Source organism: Manis pentadactyla, chromosome 10 (assembly GCF_030020395.1).
Source record: "Manis pentadactyla isolate mManPen7 chromosome 10, mManPen7.hap1, whole genome shotgun sequence".
NCBI classification, from domain to species: Eukaryota; Metazoa; Chordata; class Mammalia; order Pholidota; family Manidae; genus Manis; species Manis pentadactyla.
The window spans coordinates 5312511-5333609 of NC_080028.1; the positions used below are offsets into that span (position 1 = coordinate 5312511).

A 21099-nucleotide genomic window follows, 5' to 3' on the forward strand; every position below is an offset into this window, starting at 1 on the left:
CCGGCAGTGTGCTGAGGACAGGGGGCACCCGGGGAGGAGGTGGCCCAGCTGCCAGATGCTTCCCTCAGGGCGGGGAAGGTATGCAACCAGCAGGAGTTCAGCCTGTCAGTGACGGACGTCAGACGGCCCTGCCTCCGGCTCCCACCCCAGCTGCCCCCGTCCTCGGTTCAGTCAAGCCCACGTCCCGCCCGACCTCTCCACGCCCGCGCCGGCCTGTGCTTTTCCTTCCTTGTAAATCTGGTCCCCAGCCTGCTTCTGCCCCCACGTGTCTGTGGGGCTCCTTTGGGGCTGCTCACCAGTCCCGGCAGTGCCAGGCGGGGTGCAGCGGGAGCGGGACAGGCGTTTTAGGAGGGGTGTGTGTAGTGGGGCAGCACAGGGACCACATGCTTTGGGGGAAATGCCCCTAAGGGCTTCTCATGCCCCCACCTTGAAATCCAATTTTTAAAATTGTAACAGTTCAAGGTATACTGAAAACACAAGAATTTGTGTTAAAAAATGTGGGTCGATGTGAGAGACAGGGACTGTGGGCTTAGACAGAGCAGGGTGAGGGCCTCCGGAGAAAGCAAGGCAGGATAATTACAGTCAGGGCAGTGTAACCATATGCAAGGAAAGCCCCCACCAAAACTCCGTGCTGAACATTAGCTCTAGAGTCATTCTTCAGTGAGATCAGTTAATATTCCCCAGATAAAGGAAAACATCTCAGCATAGCCCATGTTTTTATTATGCTAACCATTTGTAATCACATGTGAGAGTCACTTTAGCATGCTAAAAGGCCCAGGCCTCAATGCTGTTTTTCTGCCTTCAGGCCTGATCAGGTGATGTGCAACCTGCTGCAATTAATAATGGCAAGCAAGCCCAGCCATAAACAACATAGTAAAAGTGGGAAAGATTCCATCTTAGATTGTGTTTTAAACTCTTTAGCAGACAGGCAATAACTCAGCCCCCCACCGCACACACAAATGACTAACAGTTGCTAGTTTAGCATCCATTGATTGAGGAAACACTGAATGACCAGGAGCTGCTATGAATTCAGTAACCTTTTGGAAAAGGTACGCAGTTTGTTGGTCAAATACTAGAAAAACACTTGGCCCTGTGTGTGTGTCTATTTCTATTTACCTCCAGAGGAGGTAACTTCGACTCAGGGAAGGGATGGGATTTGACCTGGGACACATGTCAGGTAAATGGGGGGCCAGGGAGCTGGGTGTGCGGACTGTTGTCTGAGCCCTCCAAGCAGCATCTGCAGCTGGCACCGGCTCTCAAGGTCGGTGGTTTGTGCGTGGCTGAGCTGCGGGCTGGCTGAAGGGATGTGGGCTCTGGCTCTGCCCCAGCCAGGGTGCCAGTCCTTTCCACTGCGGGCAGTTTGGGGACTGGGGCTTGAGAAATGGTCACTGTGGGCCCAGCTGTTGCCACTGCTGTTGTTAGAGACACGGACACGTTACTGTTACAGAGGGAGGTGTGGTGTGGGCACTCGTCCCGTCCCAGAGGCCACAGCAGACTTTCCAGAGGGGCAGAAGAGACAGAAAGAGCTCACGGAGCCTGCCAGGCCTGGGGTCCATCCTGACCTCGCCACTTCCTGGCAGTGACCACTTCCCAGCCTGGCTGGCCTCCCTTCGCCACCTGGTGGTGGCTGCACGGCCTCCGTTGTCTCCTCTGAACATGGGACTGATGGGGAGGTGAGTTAGCAACTGCAACTGAGTGGTGACCGGAAGTAGGGCCTCCTGGGCAGCACCCGGGCCCCTCCCCTATCTCTAGGACACTTGGCCCTTTGCTCCGTCTTCCAGAGCCTCAGAGAAAATGTGCTGCTTCTGAGGATAACTCTAGGTGTTGGCCTGCCTTGGGTTAGCTGGGTGGCCTGGGCCAGGCCTCTCAACCTCTCTGGCTTCAGATTCCTTTTCTATAAAACAAGGCCCTTCTAGGGCAGACTGGCTGTGGTAGAGCCCTCACCAACAGTTCTAACTCTGCAGATTAATGACTCACTGCAGTGTCTGTTCAGTAATTCCACCAATAGTTATTGAGGGCCCACCAGGGGCCATGCCGTGGCTGGGGGTAGAGAGGCAGTCCTGACTCGGATCCAGTGCCTGGCCTTGCGGAGCTCGTGGCCCACAAATCGTCATACATTCACTGTGCAATCACAGCTTTGCCAGAGATACCAGAGAGGTCTATACTGGCTGTGGTTCCTAGGAGAAGTCTACACAGGCTGTGAACTGGGACTGCTCCCAAGGGGGCCATCTTGCCAGGGGAGGCTGCCAGAAGAGGTAAATTTTGACTATAATCTGAAGCACAGGTGAGAGTCCACTAGGCAAAGAGGGAAGGGAGAAGCTTCCCAGATGGACCGAACAATGTGTGCAGGGTCCTGGCTCAGGAGGCGGAAGGGAGGGAGGCTTATCTGAGGAGCAGAAAGGGCAGCCAAAAGGAGCAGTGGGCACAAGGCAGGGCTGGGGAGGCTGGGCTGGGCTGAGGGAAGCAGTTGCTGCCCCTTCCTCCAGGTTGGTGGTGTGGCTGCCCGATGTGCCCGCTGGCTTGTGGTGGATGCAGGGCGTGTGGAGCACTTCGGCCCTCCAGGTCTGCTGCCTGGGCTGTTCAGGTAGGACAGGCAGAGGGCCTGGGGTGCAGCGGGACTGGCTGAGCTGGGTTGGGAAGAGCCCCAGCTATTTCCCCAGACAGCCAGTCCTTACCTTCCATGTCCCTCTGTTCACGCACCTGTGCAGCTCCCAGCACATGTTTGGTCCCCGCTGTGGGCCTGACCTGGCAGGGCCTGGATGTAGGAGCTGACCTGTCCCGTTGGTTTGTCTGTAGGACCCGCTAGGGGGCAGTCACATTCCCTTTCCCACTGAGCTCACAGAGGACAAGCAGAAGTCACTGCGGAGCCAGATCCCCACCAGTCTTTCCACCATGCTCCAGACACCCCGGCATGCCCTGTGTGGGGTTTGTGTTGAGGGTGCCTGTCTGTCCCCAAGCTACCCTCCCTCCTGGTTGGAGACACCAGCAGTTCTCCCTGACCCACCTGACAGGTGTTTGGCCACACCTGGAACCTTCCTGCCAATCCCAGCTCAGCCAGAAGAAGGGCCTCAGGTCCTCCCTTAGGGCAGGATTTGGGAGCAAGTGAGCCAGGCTCACTGTGTGCTAGGGCTGTCCCCACGTGGCTTTACCTGCCCTTCACCCAACCCCAGACTCTGAAAACTTTCACTTACTGGCTTCTGCTTCCTCTGCAGCCTGCAGGTCACCAGCCCCCTCCAGCCTAAGGAGCCCACACCTGTCCATCAGGCCTGAGGGACACCAAGCTGGGCTGGCACAGTGACTGGCCTCCCCGACTCCTGTCTTGCCCCTTGTCCTGTGTGCCCACATCTGCCCCGAGTCCTTGAGTCCCGACTAGTCTTCTGGAGCCCAGAGTCCAGCCCTTAGCCCAGGGTGGGCACTGGAACTGTTGGCTGAGTGGAGGACCAAGAGACAGCCTCATTTTCTCCTCAGACTCTTGTCCCAAACTGTGTCAGCGGAGGCCCCCCAGGAGTTGCAAGAGGCTCCACCAGCCCCTCTGGAGTTCCTCTCCTCAGAGCCAGTTTCCTGGGGCCCAAGTACTTCTTTTTGGGGAGACGACCAGCCTGTTGGTATGTCTCCAGGTCACTGTGTCCACGTCACTCTGTCCCTGTCTTATTAGACGGAGAAAGAAAGACACATATCTTGTTTCTGTAATTTCCATATGGGGGAGTAGGGGTCAGATCTTCTGAGAAGAGGGGTTTGGGTGCTGTTTGAAGAGTACTTCACAGAATAGCTGTTGAAGAACACCTTGCAGAAGATGGAGAAAATACCACGTACTCATATCAGGGATATGAGATCAGAGAGCAAATTGAAATGACAGGATGGGTTGGGCTTTCCCTCAGATCATTCCTCTGACTTTCTCTGTCCTGCACTAGCCCTTGGGGGTCACCCCCTGGTCTGCCTCACTCCAGAAATCCTGATCTCTGGCTTCCTACTGGGTCTATTCAGCAAGAGTCTCTGGTAGGAGATTGGGGGGCTGGATGAGGAGTGAGAGGGGTTAAAAACCTCAGAATCCCAGCTGTGCCTGCTTCTATGGGGGTGCCCAACAGCCCCTGGCTGCCACCACCACGGCCCCGCCTTTATTCCTTCCACAGGTTCATAGTGCTGCAGTGCCCCCAGCCCCTCACCAGTCCTACTGGGACACCGGGCCTCCTCTGGCCTCCCTGGGAGCCGCCACTCTTTCTGTCCTCAGAGCGGAGCCCACACCGTGCCCCTGGCCAGGCCCCTGGGAGGCCTTCAGCCCAAGAAGGGTTTGGGAGGGTGGAGAAATGGAGCCATGCGTGAGAGAAGAAGAGAGCAAAGGAATAAATATGTGAGCAAAAGAGACAAGATATTCATTCATGATTGTATACTTACTGAACTATAGGCTCCGGGGAGCCAGCTGGGAACAAAACTTACATTCTGGAGTGAGTTCGGGAGCAGATGCTAAAGAGCAAACAGGGAAGTGTGAAATAAGATCTGGAAGACTGGTGGTGCTGTGACGAGAACGAGAGGGCGAGAGAGCCAAGGTCTTGGGGTGGGGTCAGTACCCGACCAGTGGTCCAGAGGACCCCTCTGTGATGATATTTACAGTGAGAGTTGAGAAGAGAGGCAAAGAGAGGGGAAGAGCTTTGCAAGCAGAGGGAACAGCAAGTGCAAAGGCCCCAAGAAGAGAATGAAGGTGCTGTGTTCAAGAAACAGAAAGCAGCCAGTGCGGCTGGGGCGGCGTGAGTGACTGGGCAGTTGGTGGGTAGGCAGAGGCTGGTCACAGGGGGCATAGTCCACGTGATCAGGAGTTTGGATTCAGGCAGTCATCAGAGGGTTGACAGCAGGAAAGAAGGTGAGTGAACAGTGACAGCGTGGAGTGCAGGAGGGCCTGGGATGAAAAGGGAGAGGAGGGGGACAGAGTGAGGACCCGCAGGGCGCTCTCCAGGCTCCACCGGCATTGAGCTGGCCTCCGGCCCCTCTTGCTGTCCCCTGGGTGGAGGCAGGTGCAGACGTTGCCTGCAGGAGGAAGGGAGCTGGCTTAACTTGGCTCAGGCAACCTCCAGGCCCCAGTGATCCTTCTGGCAGAGCTGGAATGCTCTGTCCTCACCCCCAAGGGCTGGTTTGAGATTTCTTCCACCAGTGGAGAGGAGGGGCCTGGCTAATGGCCCAGGTTAATGGTCTAGTGGTTTTGGAGACCTCTGAGAATATTTCTGCTCCCCTGTCCTCTGTTGCCATGGACACGGGCCTCTATTCTTATGGGCACCCAAGGCTCCCTTCATCACTGCCTCTCTCATCTGTTCTTTGGGGCTTCCCCTGCAGCCATCTTTGTCCCCATTGCTTTTTGTGTCTTAGGGAAAGAAGGTTGGCCACTCCCACCTTCCTCTCCACCAAATCATCCTCCTTCACTGAGCAGCATGTTGTTAAATACCTCTGGCTTACTTGGTTGAATATCTCCATTGCTTTTAATACTCTGCTCTGAAAACTTCTTTGGCATTTATTGTTTGTGGCTCGTGCATCAGGGTCATCTGTTCACAGCTGATATTCACAAGCAACACTCACAGTACTTCACAGTTTATCAGCACTCTCCTGCATTCTCTCTTATTTAACTCAAAGGCATTTTCTTGTGTGGCTTTAAAACCCAGATGCCTGCCTTAAAATCCAATGATCCCAGCTCTGCACTCTGGGCCCACAGACCCTGCCTGCTCCATCTCCCGGGGACAGCCAGGAAGAGGTAGAAAGGTGGTGATCTGGTTCCTCTGAGGCCCATAGTGAATAACTTTGTGTCTGAAAACCACTCCTCAAGGACCTCCCCAACCTGGACATGCTGCTCAGTAAGCTCCAGCCTGGTTTGTCCAAGTCCCTCTAGGAGTATGGGGCTCCCCAAACGTATGACCTAAATTGCCTTTCATCTCCTACCTGCCTCTACTGATGTAGCTTCAGAATGACTGGACTTGCCCTGAGCAGCTCCTGTGGGTTTCACTGAGCCACCACTCACCAACAGACCATGATCCTCCTTGAGCCTGGAGAGGGCTCAGCTGACAGAGCAGACAGCCCAGGAGCTGGTGCAGGCCAGAGCTCCCTGACCCCGGGAACCTACACAGTCTCTGTCACAGAGCCCTGAAGTCCACCTGGGTTTGAGTCCCATCTCTGCTACTAAGCATTCATGTGGCCTCTCAGAGCCTCAGTTTCCCTCTGTATAAAATGGAGACAGTAATACAGACCTCATGGAATATTTACTTGAGTAAAATTAAACACTCCTTGCAGAATCCATCATTTGGTGGGGATTACTGCTCAGAAAGGGGGAGCAAGGAGTGGAAGTGCATTAACTAAACTCTGCTCTGCATTAGGCACCACACTAGGAGGACTCCTGGGCCTCCTTTAAGCCTCACAGTGCCGTGGGATGGTGGAGAGTCTAGACAAAACCCACGGTCAGAGGGAGGAGAGATGATTTCAGGAGGGGACTAGTCACAGGGGAATGGGTTTCTGAAGTGGGTCTTTATGGAAGTCTAAAATTTGGGTTGGCAGATGGTCATTCCAGGAGAAGTACTACAGATGCAAAGGCAGGCTGGGGGTGGCCCATGGTTAAGTTAAACTGACTGGGAATCTGAGGCTCAGAGAGGTAAAGTGGGTTGTCCTAAGTCCCACAGCCAGTCAGTGGAGGAGTTAGCATTCAAACCCAGCTCAGGCTGTCATTCCATCTGGTCTGCACACTAGAATGCTGGGTAGAAACATGGATTTTCAGGACTCTTTTGCAGAGATTCTGATGTAACTGATCTTGACCTAGACCGCTCTTGGCATGAGTGTCATTGGAGCCTTTAGTTCCTTGGCACTGGTGTTCTCAGGGGTCCCACTGTGGATGTGACCACTTGCCTGAGCCAGCACACTGTGCCTCAGACTTGCTTAATGACATGTGTGGGAAGGAGGCTGGTATGTGCCAATCTATGACAGGGGTCACATGATGCTCATGGGGCAACCTCTGCTCCAGCACTAATCCTGGCTACAGGAGGCATCCCCAGGCAGACACCCCAACTCCTCTGAGCTTTACATCCCACACATAGATCTGATCATGCACACCAACCAGACATTTGACAAGGTTAAGGAATAGCCATTACTTTTTAGTTGTGGTAATGTATTGGGAATATGTTTCCAAAGAGTTGTTATCTTTTGGAGATCTCTACTGAAGTATTTATAAATGAAATGATATAATATATGAGATCTGCTCAAAATAGTCTGGGTGGGGAGGAGTTGGGTGACGAGTACATAGAGTTCATTATCCTATTTTACTTTTGTATATGTTTGACATTTCCATGATAAATGAATACTTAATCTTAAAAATTTGACCGTACATTCATGTCAAAGGGAATTTACACTGAGATAGAACACCAAACAAAGCAAAACCAAAAGGCCAGCGGGAGGGAGTCCCAGCGACCCACACGGGAGGGCAGTAGGATCCGGGGCGCCGAGCGCATTCAGCACCGCGGACAGCGACCCGGGCTGCCTCCCTGCCGCCGCAGCCGCCTTAGGGATTTGGGGCAGGCAGAGAACCTCCGGATCCACCCTTATTTAAAAAGAAAAGCCTCCGCAGGACAGAAGGTTAACCAGCCTCTTACACACCTCCAGCGATGGGGCGTTCACTACCTGCGGGCAGATGAGGACTTGGTGGACAGTTTGGGTTCATAAGCAGCTTCTGTTTTCTGTTCTTTAAGGACAGCTTTGTCAGAAATCAACTGATCTTGTGTGTGTGTGTGTGTGTGTGTGTGTGTCTATTTCTGGGCTTTCTATCCTGTTCTTCCATTTATCTATATGTGTGTGTGTATGCCAATCCCACACTGACTTGATTTGTAGCTTTAAGGTAAATATCTTTATAGTTAAGTCTTGAAATCAGTTATGTGAGCCTTCTAATTTTATTATCCTTTTTCAAAATTGTTTAGATTATTCTAGGTTCTTTGCCTTTCCATACAGATTTTGGAACCAGCATGTTAATTTCTACAAAAGAGCCCATTGGGATTTTGCTTGGAATTGCGTAGGCTGCATAGATGAATTGGGGGAGAATGGACATCTTAACCACGCTTAGTCTTCCAATCCATGAATATGATATATATCTCCATTTCTTTAGGTTTTCTTTAATTTCTCTCATGAATATTTTGTAGCTTTTGTACTAATCTTACACATATTTTCTTTGATTTAATCCTAAGCATGTAATTTTTTTGATCATATTGCAAATGATGTTTTAAAAATTTCAATGTCTAATTGTTTACTGCCAGTATGTAGCAATAGAATAAATTTTTGTTTGTTGGTCTTTGTATCCTGTGATCTTGCTAATCTCACTTATTAATTCTGGCAGCCTTTTTTGCAGGGTCCACAGAATTTTCCCTGTTAACACATATTTTTCTTTAGATTTTTATTCTGAAAACATTTGAACCTTTAGAAAAATTACAAGAAGTAATACAACTGTGGTGGGCAGAATTACACCCCTCCCCTAAGAAAAAAATATGTCTACATACTAATCCCCGGAACTTGTGAATATGTTATGTTACATGTCAAAGGGAATTTACATGTTATGTTACATGTCAAAGGCTGCAGAAGGCTTAGTTAAGGTTGCTCATCACCTGAACTTAAAACAGATTGTCCTGGATTATTAGGTGGGCCCAATGTAATTACAACAGTCCTTAAAAGTGGAAGAGGGACGCAGAAGAGTCAGTGTCAGAGTAATATGATATGAGAAGGACCAGACAGGCCATTGCTGGCTCTGAAGGGGCCACAAGGGAAGGAATGTGGGCAGCCTCTAGAGGCTGGAAATGACAAGAAAGTGGATTCATCCCTTGGGCCCTCAGAAAGGATTGCAGCTTTGCCAACACTTTTTTTTTAGCATAATGACACCCTCGTTAGACTTCTGAGCTACAGAATTTCTAAGACAATAAATTCATGTTATTTTGAGCCACTGAGTAGTTTTTACAGCAGTAATAGAAAACTAATACCGCAGCGAACACACACCATCACCTACATTCTCCAGTTGTGCCATTTGCCACATTTTCTTTCTCTCTCAATGTGTATATACACATGCACTCATGTGAGTGTTACAATTGTTTTTGTTGTAGGACCATTTGAAAGTAAGTTGAAGATGTGATGACTCAACACCCCCAAATACTTCTGCATGTACCTCCTAAGAAAAAGAACATTCTTTTTTTTATTGATTATTCGTTTGATTTTTATACTTGATTTATATGTGAATCCCACATTTCTCCCTTATTATTATTGTTATTATTTTTTAAATAAAATGCTGAAGTGGTAGGTAGATGCAAGATAAAGGTAGAAAACATAGTTTAGTGCTGTAAGAGGGCAAATGTAGATGATCAGGTCTGTGCCTATAGACTAAGTATTAATCCAAGCTAGACAAGGGCAAAAAAACATCCACGGATGCAGAAGATACGAACATTCTTTTATATAACCACAGTATGGTTTTAAAATTCAAGTAATTAAAAAAGTGAATACAATATTACCAGTTAAGATAGAGTCTATCTTCATAATTTAAAACTGTCCCAGTAACTTTCTTTATGGTTTTTTTCCCCCAGGGATCTGGTATCCAATCCAGAGTCATACCTTGAATTTAGTCATCAAATATTTTTAGTCTCTTTAATCTACAACAGTTCTTTCAGCTTTTCTTTTTGTCGTTCATGACATTGACATTTTGAAGAGTACAGGTCAGCTGTCTTATAGAATGTCCCTCAGCTTAGGTCCAGAATATGAAATTTTGGTAGAAAAACTGCCTGAGCGTTTCTAGCAGTCACATCTGGAGGTACAAGATGTCAGTTTGCCTTGCAAGGTAATGTTTATTTTGATCACTTAGATGTCAGATTTCTGCACGCTAAAGTTATCCTTTTTTCTTTGTAATTGATTAAGTAATCTGTGGGTAGAAGCACTGAGACTGGAAAAATATTTTCCCCAACAAATCTTTACCCAGTGATGGTTTTAGCTTTGAATGATATACTTATATGATTAATTATACTATGATGGCTGCAAAGTGATGATTTTATAACTCCATCATACCTTCTATATTTATTAGTTGCCATTTTACTGGAAAGAAGAACTTTCTCTCCTCTCCTCATTCATTCATTTTTCTTAGTTTCAGTGTGGAATCAGGGGCCCTTTTATCCCTATTAGTCCTTCCTGATTCATTTAAAAATAGCCATTTAAAATATTTTCATTTAGGTATAAATGTATATACACATACACAGTCAATTCTTATTTAGGTATAGTGTGCATATACATATCTTAAGTGTATACCTCAATAATTTTTTTATATGCATCTATATAGGACATAACTTACCAGTCCCAGCACAACATTAAAATGTAGGACCTCTTATTCATAAAGAGGGAAAAAAATGCCATTAAAGTTACTAAAATACAAAACTTCCCCCTTTCTTTTGCAATCGCTCTCTCAACCTGTCATGGTGTTTTTTATTTTCTATTTAATGTCACTCTCTCCAATACTGGGATATTCGTGGGCACCTGCAGACCCTCACAGGAGCCTGGGGGACCCACCCTATGATTCCAAGAATAGCCCACTGGCTGCCTGTTTCCTCCTTTTGGCTCCGGGACTGACACACTGTGCCCTGGCTGGGAGTGAGGAACTCAACCAGGCATTGCCCCTTCCCACGGGCCTGCTGCCCCAAGGGTATTCCAATCTCCACACCAGAAACATTGGTACCTGAACTGGTGGTGGGAGAGGGGCTCACCTTTGCTGATTCATGCACCAAACGTACTGTGGTGCTGCCAGTCTAGGACAGAGACGACAGAGATGGCTTCTATAGTGTCTCACTCTGAGATGCCATGAGGTGGGAACATCAGGGCTGACCCTACACCAGTGCTAAGGCCCCATGGTCACTGGTCAGGGGAAAGGAGAGAGGTTGGCCAGGGTTGGAAAACTGGAGGACAGAGGAGTGGGCTGTCAAGTACTTGTCCTGGGAAGGTGGCAGGAGATGGGATCACTCACGAGCTGAGGTTCTAAGCCCTCAGCACACGCTCCATTGCCCCATCAGCCTTCACTTGTAAAGCACAAGTTCAGAGACAAAATTATTAAGAATTTCAAGATGGTGACCACAGAGTATGAAACCTCAAGCATAAAGCCCTTCTGACCACAGGGCTTCCCTGGTTGCATGACCATGAAACAGCCCTCTCTCTCTATCAAAAACTATGGCCACATCCGTATCTACCTATGCTTTTGTCTATGTCACATATAACCACACTGAGAGCAAGATACCATGTTCCCAACCCTCTGGAGGTGCTCTTACATCTATTCCCAGTCAACCCCTCCCTTGCTCCAAATGGTCACTGTTTGGCCCCTGTCACTAGAGATGATTTTTGCCTGTCCTTGAACTGCAGATGAATGGAATCATACAACATATTGCCTTTTGGGTTTGGTTTCTTTTGTTTCTCACCTTGACTGTGAAATTCACCTACATTAGCAATTCATTTTTATCTGCCGTGTAGTAAGTATTCCATTATATGCATATATCACAATTTATGCAGTCTACTGTTGATGGACATTTGTTTCTAATTTTTGTCTAATATGTACAAATTGTTCCTAATTTGGTCTTTCAAGCTAGCTCCTGTGTCCTGTGTCCTATCTGCATCATTTTTTAAAAAAACACTTTTTTTTTTGCCCTAAAGTATATTTTTGGCTCATCTTGTACTTTCTTTGCCCCACCCTGCATTAGCCTTTTCTACAAGAAACCCGGTTCCCTTTGCTGGGGAAGTATTTAGAAACAGATCTGGGCACTGGGTGTGTCTAGTATTTACTGGATTGCCAGTGCCTAAAGGACTTTTCAGCAAAAATAAGAAATACGTATTTTTAAAAAATAGCAAATTCATGTCAAACTTCATATTCCAATCCATACCACAGGGTTTTCCTTGCCTTCTCCTATGGTGAGAATACACATCTGAAACAGGAACACATTCATTCATTTGCTCAATTCCTTCAGTCTTTGGCAAGCTGTCTTTATACCATCACCCGATTGTTGCTAATAACGTCTCAGGTGCTTGGACCGTCTTCTTTCATTTTTGTAAAGACATCCACAAACCTGCCGAGTTAGTTAATTGCTTTCTTTCCTCTGTCCACTGTGTACACATGGCCTATGCCTCCCAGCTCATGCGTGTCTTCCTTGCCAGACGGCAAATATGTCAGCCTAGAACGAGGAGAGAGTGGGTAGGTTCTGTCCACCTGCTCGCTTCCCATCCTGGCTGATGTGGTTACCTACTTCTGTCCTCCTGGCTACAGCACGTAGGGGTAGAGATTATCATTCCTTCTTCACAGCACGGGACACCAAGCCTCAGAGAACTGGGCCAGGACTCATGTATTAGGTGCTTAATATGTTTTTGAATGAATGATTGGATAAAGGGTTATATTAAAACCTCTTTAGAATTCTGCTGTTCTCAATTTGTAGTCTGCATGCGGAGTACCTTATTTCTTGCAGATCTGGGGGCGCGCTCCCGAGACTGTCTCTTTTCGGCTGGGGTTGGCCCTGGAATCTGCAAGGAACACCCTTCTTTTGCCCACAGGAGATTTTGAAGCATATTATTCAAAGTGCCTATGAAATTACCCGAAATTACCTTGGTTACTTACAAGTGTGAACTCCAAGAGGGCCAGGTTTTTGCCTGACGGATCTTGGGAATCCGGACTGGTGCCTGTACGGATCAGATGCTCCCAAAATTTTTGCTGAAGGAATGAATGAATCTCTGCGGCCGCTTCCCGCTGGAGTGTTTCATGAGTGTGTGTGGAGCGCCTGCGGAACGACGGACTCAGCGGGTTGACGAAGGAACGCACGACGCGGGCAAGCGAAGCGCCAGCGAGGCGGGCCAGGGGTCTGCGTGCGGCGGGGGCGGAGGCCGGCTGTGGGCGGGGCGCACCCGGAGGCCCACACGTCACGCCTCCGGAGTAGCCGGAGCGCGGCGGGCGGGGCCATGACGTCATGCCCGCGGGGCGCAACCCGCACGCCGCTCGGGCGCGGCGGCGCCGTGACGTCACGCCTGCGGAGCTCCGCGCGGCGGCCGGGCGGGGGCGCGGGGTGCGGGGCGGCGGCGCGGGCCGGGCGGCGGTATGGCGGAGAGCGAGGCCGAGACCCCCAGCACCCCGGGCGAGTTCGAGAGCAAGTACTTCGAGTTCCACGGCGTGCGGCTGCCGCCTTTCTGCCGCGGGAAGATGGAGGAGATCGCCAACTTCCCGGTGCGGCCCAGCGACGTGTGGATCGTCACCTACCCCAAGTCCGGTGAGCCCCGCCCGCCCGGCGCCGCGGCGCCCGCGGGGCTGCTGCGCGCGCGCCAGGGGCTTCCCGTCGGGGGCGAAGAGGGCGGCGGCAGGGTGGTCGCTCTCGCCCTGGTGCCCCCCGCCCGTCCCGTGTCCAGAACCCGACGGGGCGGGGTGTGGGGTTGTCGGCCGCCTTAGAGAAACCTAGGTCGGAGTGCTGCAGAGGTGAGCCCGGGGCCTAATGCTGGACAGCGCCCTGGGGATGGAGCCTGTTTGGCCGGAGCTGCCAGGAGAAAAGGCCCAGGGCTGCTATCCCTGCCATTACCCGGCTGGCTGTGTGACCTTGGACAGTCACTTAACCTCTCTGTTCCTGAACCCGGTTCAGCCTTTGATGAGTGCGAGATCGTGGTGATCAGCTGGGAAGGGGTATAAAATGGGCGTCAGGACTGTGTAGGTCCCTCGTTTTCTGCGTGGGCATCGGGTGGGGGATGGGACCAGCCGTTCCCGGAGAGCCTGCCCTGTGTTCCCTTGTTTCGGGGCTGCCTCCATCACCCAGGTGTCCCGCAGAAACCCCGGGGGCATTCACACGTGCCAGCGTTAGCGATGTAATATTCCCAAAACCAAGTAAGGAAGGGATGGTCTTCCCCACTTTACAGTCTGGGCACGGAGACTCGGGAAGTGGCTTGCCCAAGGTCACACAGCGGGTGAGTGGCAGAGCGGGGGTTTCAAGCCGGGCTGCTCTGTTCCCAGGACCTGATGTGAGAGATTACTGTGTAGTGCCCCTTCTGAGGTTTGTAGGGAAAAGGGGCAGCTTTCCTGTTCTCGGAACATACCCGTGAGCTGCCCTGGTTGCCACTGAATCCGAAAGGGAGGGGGCCACCTGAATGCAGACTGTGTGGTGCGCCCTTGGTGTAGAAGGTGGCCTGCCTGGAGGTCGTGTCGGACCTGCGGTTGGGGGCGGAGGTGGCTCGCTGGAAGAGCTGTAGGCTTGGCCGTCACAGCCGTGCAGGGCCCAGACGTCCAAGTAGGCCTGATTGTCTGAGGAAGGGTGGGGAAGGGGCTGTCCTTGGAAGGGGGAAAGGAAGACGCGCTTGGGCTTCTTGCTGTGGCCAGGGACTTCCTTTCTCCTGCAGCCCCACTGCTCCTCGCCCAAACTGTGGGGCCTCATGAGTGTGGGGATCCGAACTTTCCAGATTTTAGGTCATAGATACCATACATGCTGTGAGACCCTCAGCTGGGTCTGGAGCTCTACCTCGGATCCCTACATTCAGTGGGCTCCAGAAAGACTAAAAGTAGCCTATGTCAGTTTAGGAAAAGGTTTGCTTCCAAATGAATTGTGAAAAGTTTGGTTTGGGGAGCTCTTGAGGATTTTGGAGTTGCAGATGAGAAATTGTGGTGCGGGAGGAGATGGAGGGGGCAAAGTTAATTAGCTGGAAGGGGTGGGGGAGGCACAGGCCCGGAGGCTCCCTGGGAAAGCTGTATGCTTGGGGCTTGCGGCCGGTGTGTAGAGGGGCCCTGCATCGGTGGTTGGGTGGAGTTCTACAGTGGCCTTTTTGGGTACCTTGCTGGGGCATGGAGCAGTAGTTTAAGGAAGTTTTCTAGATAACCAGAACTCATATCTGGTTTGTAACTTACCTTTTAAAGACAAACAAAAGCACACCTTAGACTTTTTAACAAAGAGAGTAAGCATATGGATCTTTCCTTCGGTGACTGAAAACCCAGCAGTGGCCTCAAGACCCTTGCGTGAGGTCCCTTCACAGAGAGCCCTAGGGAACTGCCTTTGTAAGACTTAAAAAAAAAAAAATGTCCAGCAGCCCCAGGGCCTTTCCAGGCTCTTCCTAGTGCTTCTGAAGGCTTTCATTCTCCCCACCTCAATGTTTCTAAAGTTCATACATGACCCTTATTAAGAGGGCTGAAGAATTGGGCCCCAAGATCTGCCCTGAAGATTTTCTCTCAACTGTGGAAAAAGGGCCCTAGAAGTCATCTCTGGTGGCATCTGGTAGAGCAGGAAGGTCTGGGTGCTCGTGAGTCGATGCCCTTGGGTGAGTCCAAGCCTCTGTCTCCTCTGCTGTGAAATCCACAGCTTAAACTGCACAGCTGTGGAGGTGCCTCAGGCTCCTGGATCCTTTGAGGGGCCGTCACCTTGAGCACAGGCCAATCGCAGCTCGAGATGGACTTGGCGTACTTCAGGGGTGGGTAGGTGGGCACTTACTGAGTCCCATGTGCCAGGCACTCTGCCATGTTAATCCATGAGGACTCTCATGTCTTTTTATCCCCCCAAGGCTCAGAGAAGGCGGGAACTTGCTCAGAGTCACAGAGCTGCTGAGGGATAGTGGCCGGGTCTAGCCTGGCCTCCTGGACCATGGTTAGCCTTGCCCTTAGCCCACCGGTGCCCTGTTGCTTGTGGAAAGTCATGAGGGTGGCTAGACTCAGGCCCCAAGAAGGAGGGGTCATTGGCCCACTTTCCAGCATGCTTTGTGACTCAAAAGTCTCAGGCCACTTAGGGTTTTGTTTTTGTCATTGCTCTGAGTCCTCTGAAGGTGGACTTCAGGTGGCCCAGTTCACATTTCCTTCCCCTTTTTCGTCCCATCCCTTTCCACTCTCCCTTCCACTCCCCCATCATGAGTGGGTTTGTAGGAGGCACCAGTGCTTAGAGATTAAGAGCCTGCCTTTGGAGCTGGAGGTTCTGGGTTTGATAACAGCTTTGCTTCTGTCAGCCGTGTGGCCCTGGGCAAGTGACGTAACCCCTTGGAGCTGTGGTTCCTGCAGGGGTAGGAGACCGCCTCACCCCCTTGTTGCGTGGCAGTGAGGATGAGTGAGATGGTGGCTGTGGGCTCCTCCCCAGGTAGATGCGCAGTAAGCACACAAAGGGCGGTAGTAGGAGTGCCAATTTTCACTCCCCAAGCACCTGCTGTGTCCAGACGCTTTTCTAGGTGCCGGGGGTACAGAGAGAGGTCCCATCTGGTGCCTGTCGTCGGCTCACAATCTGCTGGGGAACAACTACAGGGTGGCTGGTGCCAGGACTGGGGCGAGTAGCGAGGACCAGCAGAGGCCCTGGAGAGAAGCCACAGGGCCCTTGGGTTTCCAGTGCCCAAATCTAAGAACTTATGACCCACTTGCAGGTGGTCAGAGCTGGAAGAGAGGATGTGCAGGCCCCCACCGATGGGGATCTGGGGTTCACAGGGCTCCTTGGGGATTTGTAGTGGTGAAGGCAGCAATAATGAGACCTGCTTTTTTTCTGCAACACTCCACTACTCTCTAGGATTTTTTTAATTGTCTTGCATTTTAGCTCAGATGACAGGTTAGGACTGTGTCGCCCAATAGTAGCCTGTAGCCACATGTGACTATTTAAACTTAATGAATTGAAATGAAATAAAATTAGAAATTCAGTTCTGGGCTTAGTAGCCACATGTGGCTCATGGCGACCATACGTATTGGACAGCCCAGATGTGAACTGCTTCTCCAAGTGCTCCAAGTCCTGTGGGACAGCCACAGTCCACACCATTATCCAGACTCCAGGAGCCCACGGTCGGTGCCTTCTGAGGGCCCTTCTGTTTATCACTGTCCTTGTTCATGGTCACACGGTCTCTTTGGTCCAGGACTGTTGTCGGCCTAAATCGGATTGTCTGTGGCCAGCTCTCCCAGCTGTCCGTGTGGTTCCGTGGTGAGCACTGCTGGTGGTTTTGCTAGCGGGTTGCCCGTCCCTGAAGCTACTGACTGTCGGCTTTGGGATATGTTCCTTGCCTTGGCCGGAGTGCCCACTTCCTGATCCTCTTCTCCTTGAGGTTCCAGCCAGCCCTGAAGGTCACTCACATTCTCTGTCCCTGCCTGGGAGGGAGAAGTAAGTCACTGCAGGGAGTGGGGGCATCTGGCCCCATTCTAGTGCTGTCCCTGGGTGATGTCACTTTGCTCTTGAAAAAACAAGAGGATCGCACCTGATAGATTAGTTAAGTCTTAAATTTTAAGACAGCCGTGTGCGGGGGACCCACAGGTCTCAGCCTAGGCGGATGTCTTAGTTTTCTTGGATGTGCTTGTTATCATGAGTTGGGGAGTTGTGAATGAGGTGACACTGTCCTTGCAGTGGCACGGAGTCCAGGCTCCTGATGCTGAGGGCTACCTGACAGGCCAGGGCAGGCATCCTCAAGGCCAGGCCAGGGGCCCAGGCAGGAAGGTCACTGCAGGACTGCAGGGAGAGAGGGGCTGGCACCTGGCTGTGAGGAGGTGCGGTTCCTGGTCACAGAGACTGTCCCGCCCTACCTCGTTTGAGCCTCAGAAGAGTCCCATGTCCTTGTGATTATTTCCTTTCTATAGGTAGCTACACACTCAGGGAGGGGCGAGGTGGGAAGAGGGTGCCACCATTTGAGTATAGCTTTGATCTGTAGATAGTGGCGATGAGCAAGCCACAGCAGAGTTGGAGGAGAGACAGTGGGGATGAGAACCTGCATCTCCCTGGCATCGGTTCTGCGCCAGAGGCTGCCCAGGTTTTGCATGTGATTCTCTCTTTTCACCTTCCTGGGGCCTGGGGAGGAGACTGTTCATGGGCTCAGTACGTGGATTAGGACTCAAGGCACAAGATGTTGAGGCACTCGTCACCCACCTAGAGCACACATTGGTTCTGAGTGTGAATGCCCCTCCCTTTCAGCCTCACCAGGAAGAGTGGGAGGGCAGTTCTGCACAGTGGTTAGTCACCTGCCTCCCAGGAGACAGGGCCAAGGCCTGAAAATTGTAGCAGGAGGTTTCCTTTCAGGATGACTGACCCTCCCTCCCTCGCTCCTTTGTTTCGCCCTCACTTCAGCCGTTTGCGCATAATTAAGAGGGATTGGGATTGGGGTGGGGGGGGTGCCAATCCACGTTTCTGGGTTGGCTGGGGCATGTTCTCATCATCATCACAGCGGGCTTGGAAGAGAAAGCCTGAAGAAGAACCCGCAGGGTTCTGGAGGAACCGAGGAACGGGCTGCTGGGAGGAGCGTCTTTCTGAGCCCAGTGGAACAGCACGAGACCCTGAGTCCCCCCTCTGAGCTCCAGGGCCTCATCCTGGATTCCTCATTTCTCATTCTTCCCAGGGGTGGATCCCCCCTCCCCCCTCCCACGTGCCCTTGGTTACTTGCCCTGAGGGTCCTGTGCCTGGCGAGCTCTCGGGTCTGTGTGCCCATCTTGGCCCCTGCTGCAGTCTTGGGATCCTTCCTCTCTCGCCTGAAGTATCCCATGGCCTCTCCCCTGGTTCACCTTTCACTCTGAAGCCAAAGTGACCTCTTGGGAGCAGATCTGACCTTGGCCACTCCCTCATTAGACCACCTCATTGGCTCCCCATTCAGCTCTGTGGCCAGTCCCTCTGTGGTCTGGATCTAACGTGTTCTGCCTCTTGCCAGCCGAATGCAGCTGCCTGAACACACCCAGTTCGCTCTTGCCTGTGGCCTTTGGCTCCTTCTGTCCGGTGTAGACCTCCCCTCCCTTCCCTTCCCTTCTCCCCTTTCTCTCTGACTACCTGATGAGGACCGCTTATCTTCCAATTGCCACTTCCTGGTAAGTGTGGGACTGACTATTAACTTTCCGCGCTTCCTGGGCCTCCCTCGTGTCCTTCAGCCCTCTAGAGATGGCATTTCCTTTCTTCTCCTTTACTTAGGTTCTGATGAAGGGTCAGCTGTGGTCCATTTTTCCTCTGTGGAATGGTTATTTTTTCTTTGGCTGTGTTCAAGATTTAATCTTTGATTTTCAGCACTTTGAATATGATGTGTCTAGGCATTTTTCAGAGTTGGGGATACTTACCCTGCTTGGGGTTCTCAGAGTTTCTCGGATCTGTGGTTTGATGCCTTTTATTATTTTGGAAAAATTCTCAGCTATTATCTCGTCGAGTATTTTTTTCTGTCCCATTCTCTCTCTCTCTTCTGAAATTGCATGTGTTAGATTGTTTGATATTCACTCTACTGATCTTGGCTGTTTTGTTTTTTCACTCTTTCTTCTCTGTGTTTCAGCTTGGGTGATTTCTGTTGACCAATCTTCAGGTTAACTGATTCATTCTCCTACTGGGCCAGGTCTGTGAGCCCATTGAAAGTATTCCACATCTCTGTTATTGTGTTGTTATTTTTCCTCTAGCATTTCTACTTCTAGTTTCCATCTCGCTGCAGAAATATCCCATCTGTTCATGCATGTTGTCTACCTTTTCCATGAAATTCTTTAACATATGAATCAGACTTATTTTATATTCTCTCTGATTCTGTTTTGTCTCTCGATAGTAGGATGTTTTTTTTCACGCAGTACTTTTTGACTGCATGCTGCACAGAGTGTGCTGACATGACAGACAGAGATCAGTTGTATTTATGCTTGGAAATGGGCCTGCCTTTTCCTGCCAGGCCATTTGTGTGGGGGGTGAGCCAGTCTGGTAGGAGTTGGGATATATTTGGGTTCTGTTGTTGCTGAGGTCACTTGAGTGACCACTCATGTGAACTGTAGCATCATCTTGTGCTTAGCATGGGGGCTGAAGTTTCTAGAGGGTCTTTCTTCAGTGTTCCTGCCCTACCTTCAGCTTCTGGTCTGAACCTTAGAGGGGTTTCTTAAACCCTTGTCTCTCCCCTGGGGGTGACTGCCATGACTTGTTGCTCTGGTTTAATGGCTCACAGAGGAGGGTTTTGAGGGGTAGTCCTCTGTGCGGTCCTGCTGCAGCCTTAGGCATGTGCCAGGCTTTGGTGGGGCTTTCTCGGTGATCCACCCCCACCGAGTGGCAGCCAACTCTGCCTTGGTGATGGGTCTTATGCAGGAAAGAGTTGCACATCCCTCTCCCAGCTGGTCTCTCTCAGATTCCAGCAACGGTTCCCTGTCCCTCCCCCAAAGGCAGGGTGTTTTTCTTTCACTGGTTCCTCCATGAATTGCGTCCCGTGAGGGCCCTGGCGGGGAGGAGGGGCGTGTGACGCATTTGCTGCCCCTCCTCCAGTCGCCTGAAGTGCCTCTCCTATGGAGGAGAAGGGTCCTGGCAGGCTCTGTCCTTTTCCTGCAGCCGCGGCACTGAGGAACGCTGTCTCCAGCTCACCCACCCCCAGTCTTTCCCAGGAGCACCTGTGTAGGTTTGCAGAGGAGACCCGTTTGGTGCCAGCTCTCTCCTGATCGTGAGGAAGCCTGGGAAGGCCCCTCTCCTGGCGATGGTAGAAGCACGAACAGCCAGCAGAAGCAGGCAGAGCACTGTTGGCCGTGGCAGGGTGCCGAGGTGCGCCCAGAATCACAGAGGTGGGCGCTGTCTTCCTGTGGAAGGGGCTCTGAAGTCACGCTGGGGCGCGGAGCACTGGCCCCCCTCACGTGCACACCGCAGACACCCTCAGCTCACTGGCTTGCCCTCCTGTCCTTAAGGTCCTGCGTCAAGTGCTGCTTGTGAAGCGCCGTCCCTGACTTCCCAGGCCCTCACGGAAGGTGAGGCCTCTCCCCACTGGGTGGGGCCTCACACTCTCCCTGATGGGCCCTCAGCCTCTTGGTGGGGGCTGTGTGTGGGGCCCTGAGCGTGTGCCCACGTCTGTGAATCACAGAGTCCCTGGCAGGGGCAGACCGGGAATCTGGGCCCCGGATTCTCGGGGCCTCACCACACAGGGACCGTGGCAAGCCAGATTGTCTGAGGATAGGCAGCCTCCCCACCTGGATGAGAGGCCATCTTGGCGGGAGGAGGGAGTCCTGCTCAGTGACCAGGTGCGTTTCCCCATGTCCAGCAGGGACCCAGCTGCCGGAACAGTGGGCCAGGGCTGGGAGCTCGTGGCTGCCCCTCAGGCCAAGTGCGCTTCCCAGGGCCCAGGTCTGGAAGCTGAGCCCCCGGAATCCTGGGTGGCAGCTGCTCCCAGCTGCCTCCTCCCTCCGTCTCATCCCTGCTCCGACCC

The 21099-nt window shown here is 51.6% G+C and overlaps 1 protein-coding gene across 3 annotated transcripts in view; it reads left to right on the top strand.

The window, feature by feature from the left end:
* Positions 1-13047: 13047 nt before the first annotated feature.
* SULT4A1 (sulfotransferase family 4A member 1) overlaps positions 13048-21099 on the top strand; it is a 31270-nt gene continuing 23218 nt past the window's right edge. For 2 of the 3 annotated variants that reach the window (XR_005033760.2, XM_057486298.1), the window contains exon 1: positions 13048-13268. Coding sequence is in view for 2 of the 3 variants with exons in the window: in XM_057486298.1 (XP_057342281.1) it covers positions 13100-13268 (169 nt within the window). In the remaining variant the exon portion in view is untranslated. The remainder of the gene's footprint in view (positions 13269-21099) is intronic. The other variant, XM_036931459.2, reaches the window with a different exon arrangement.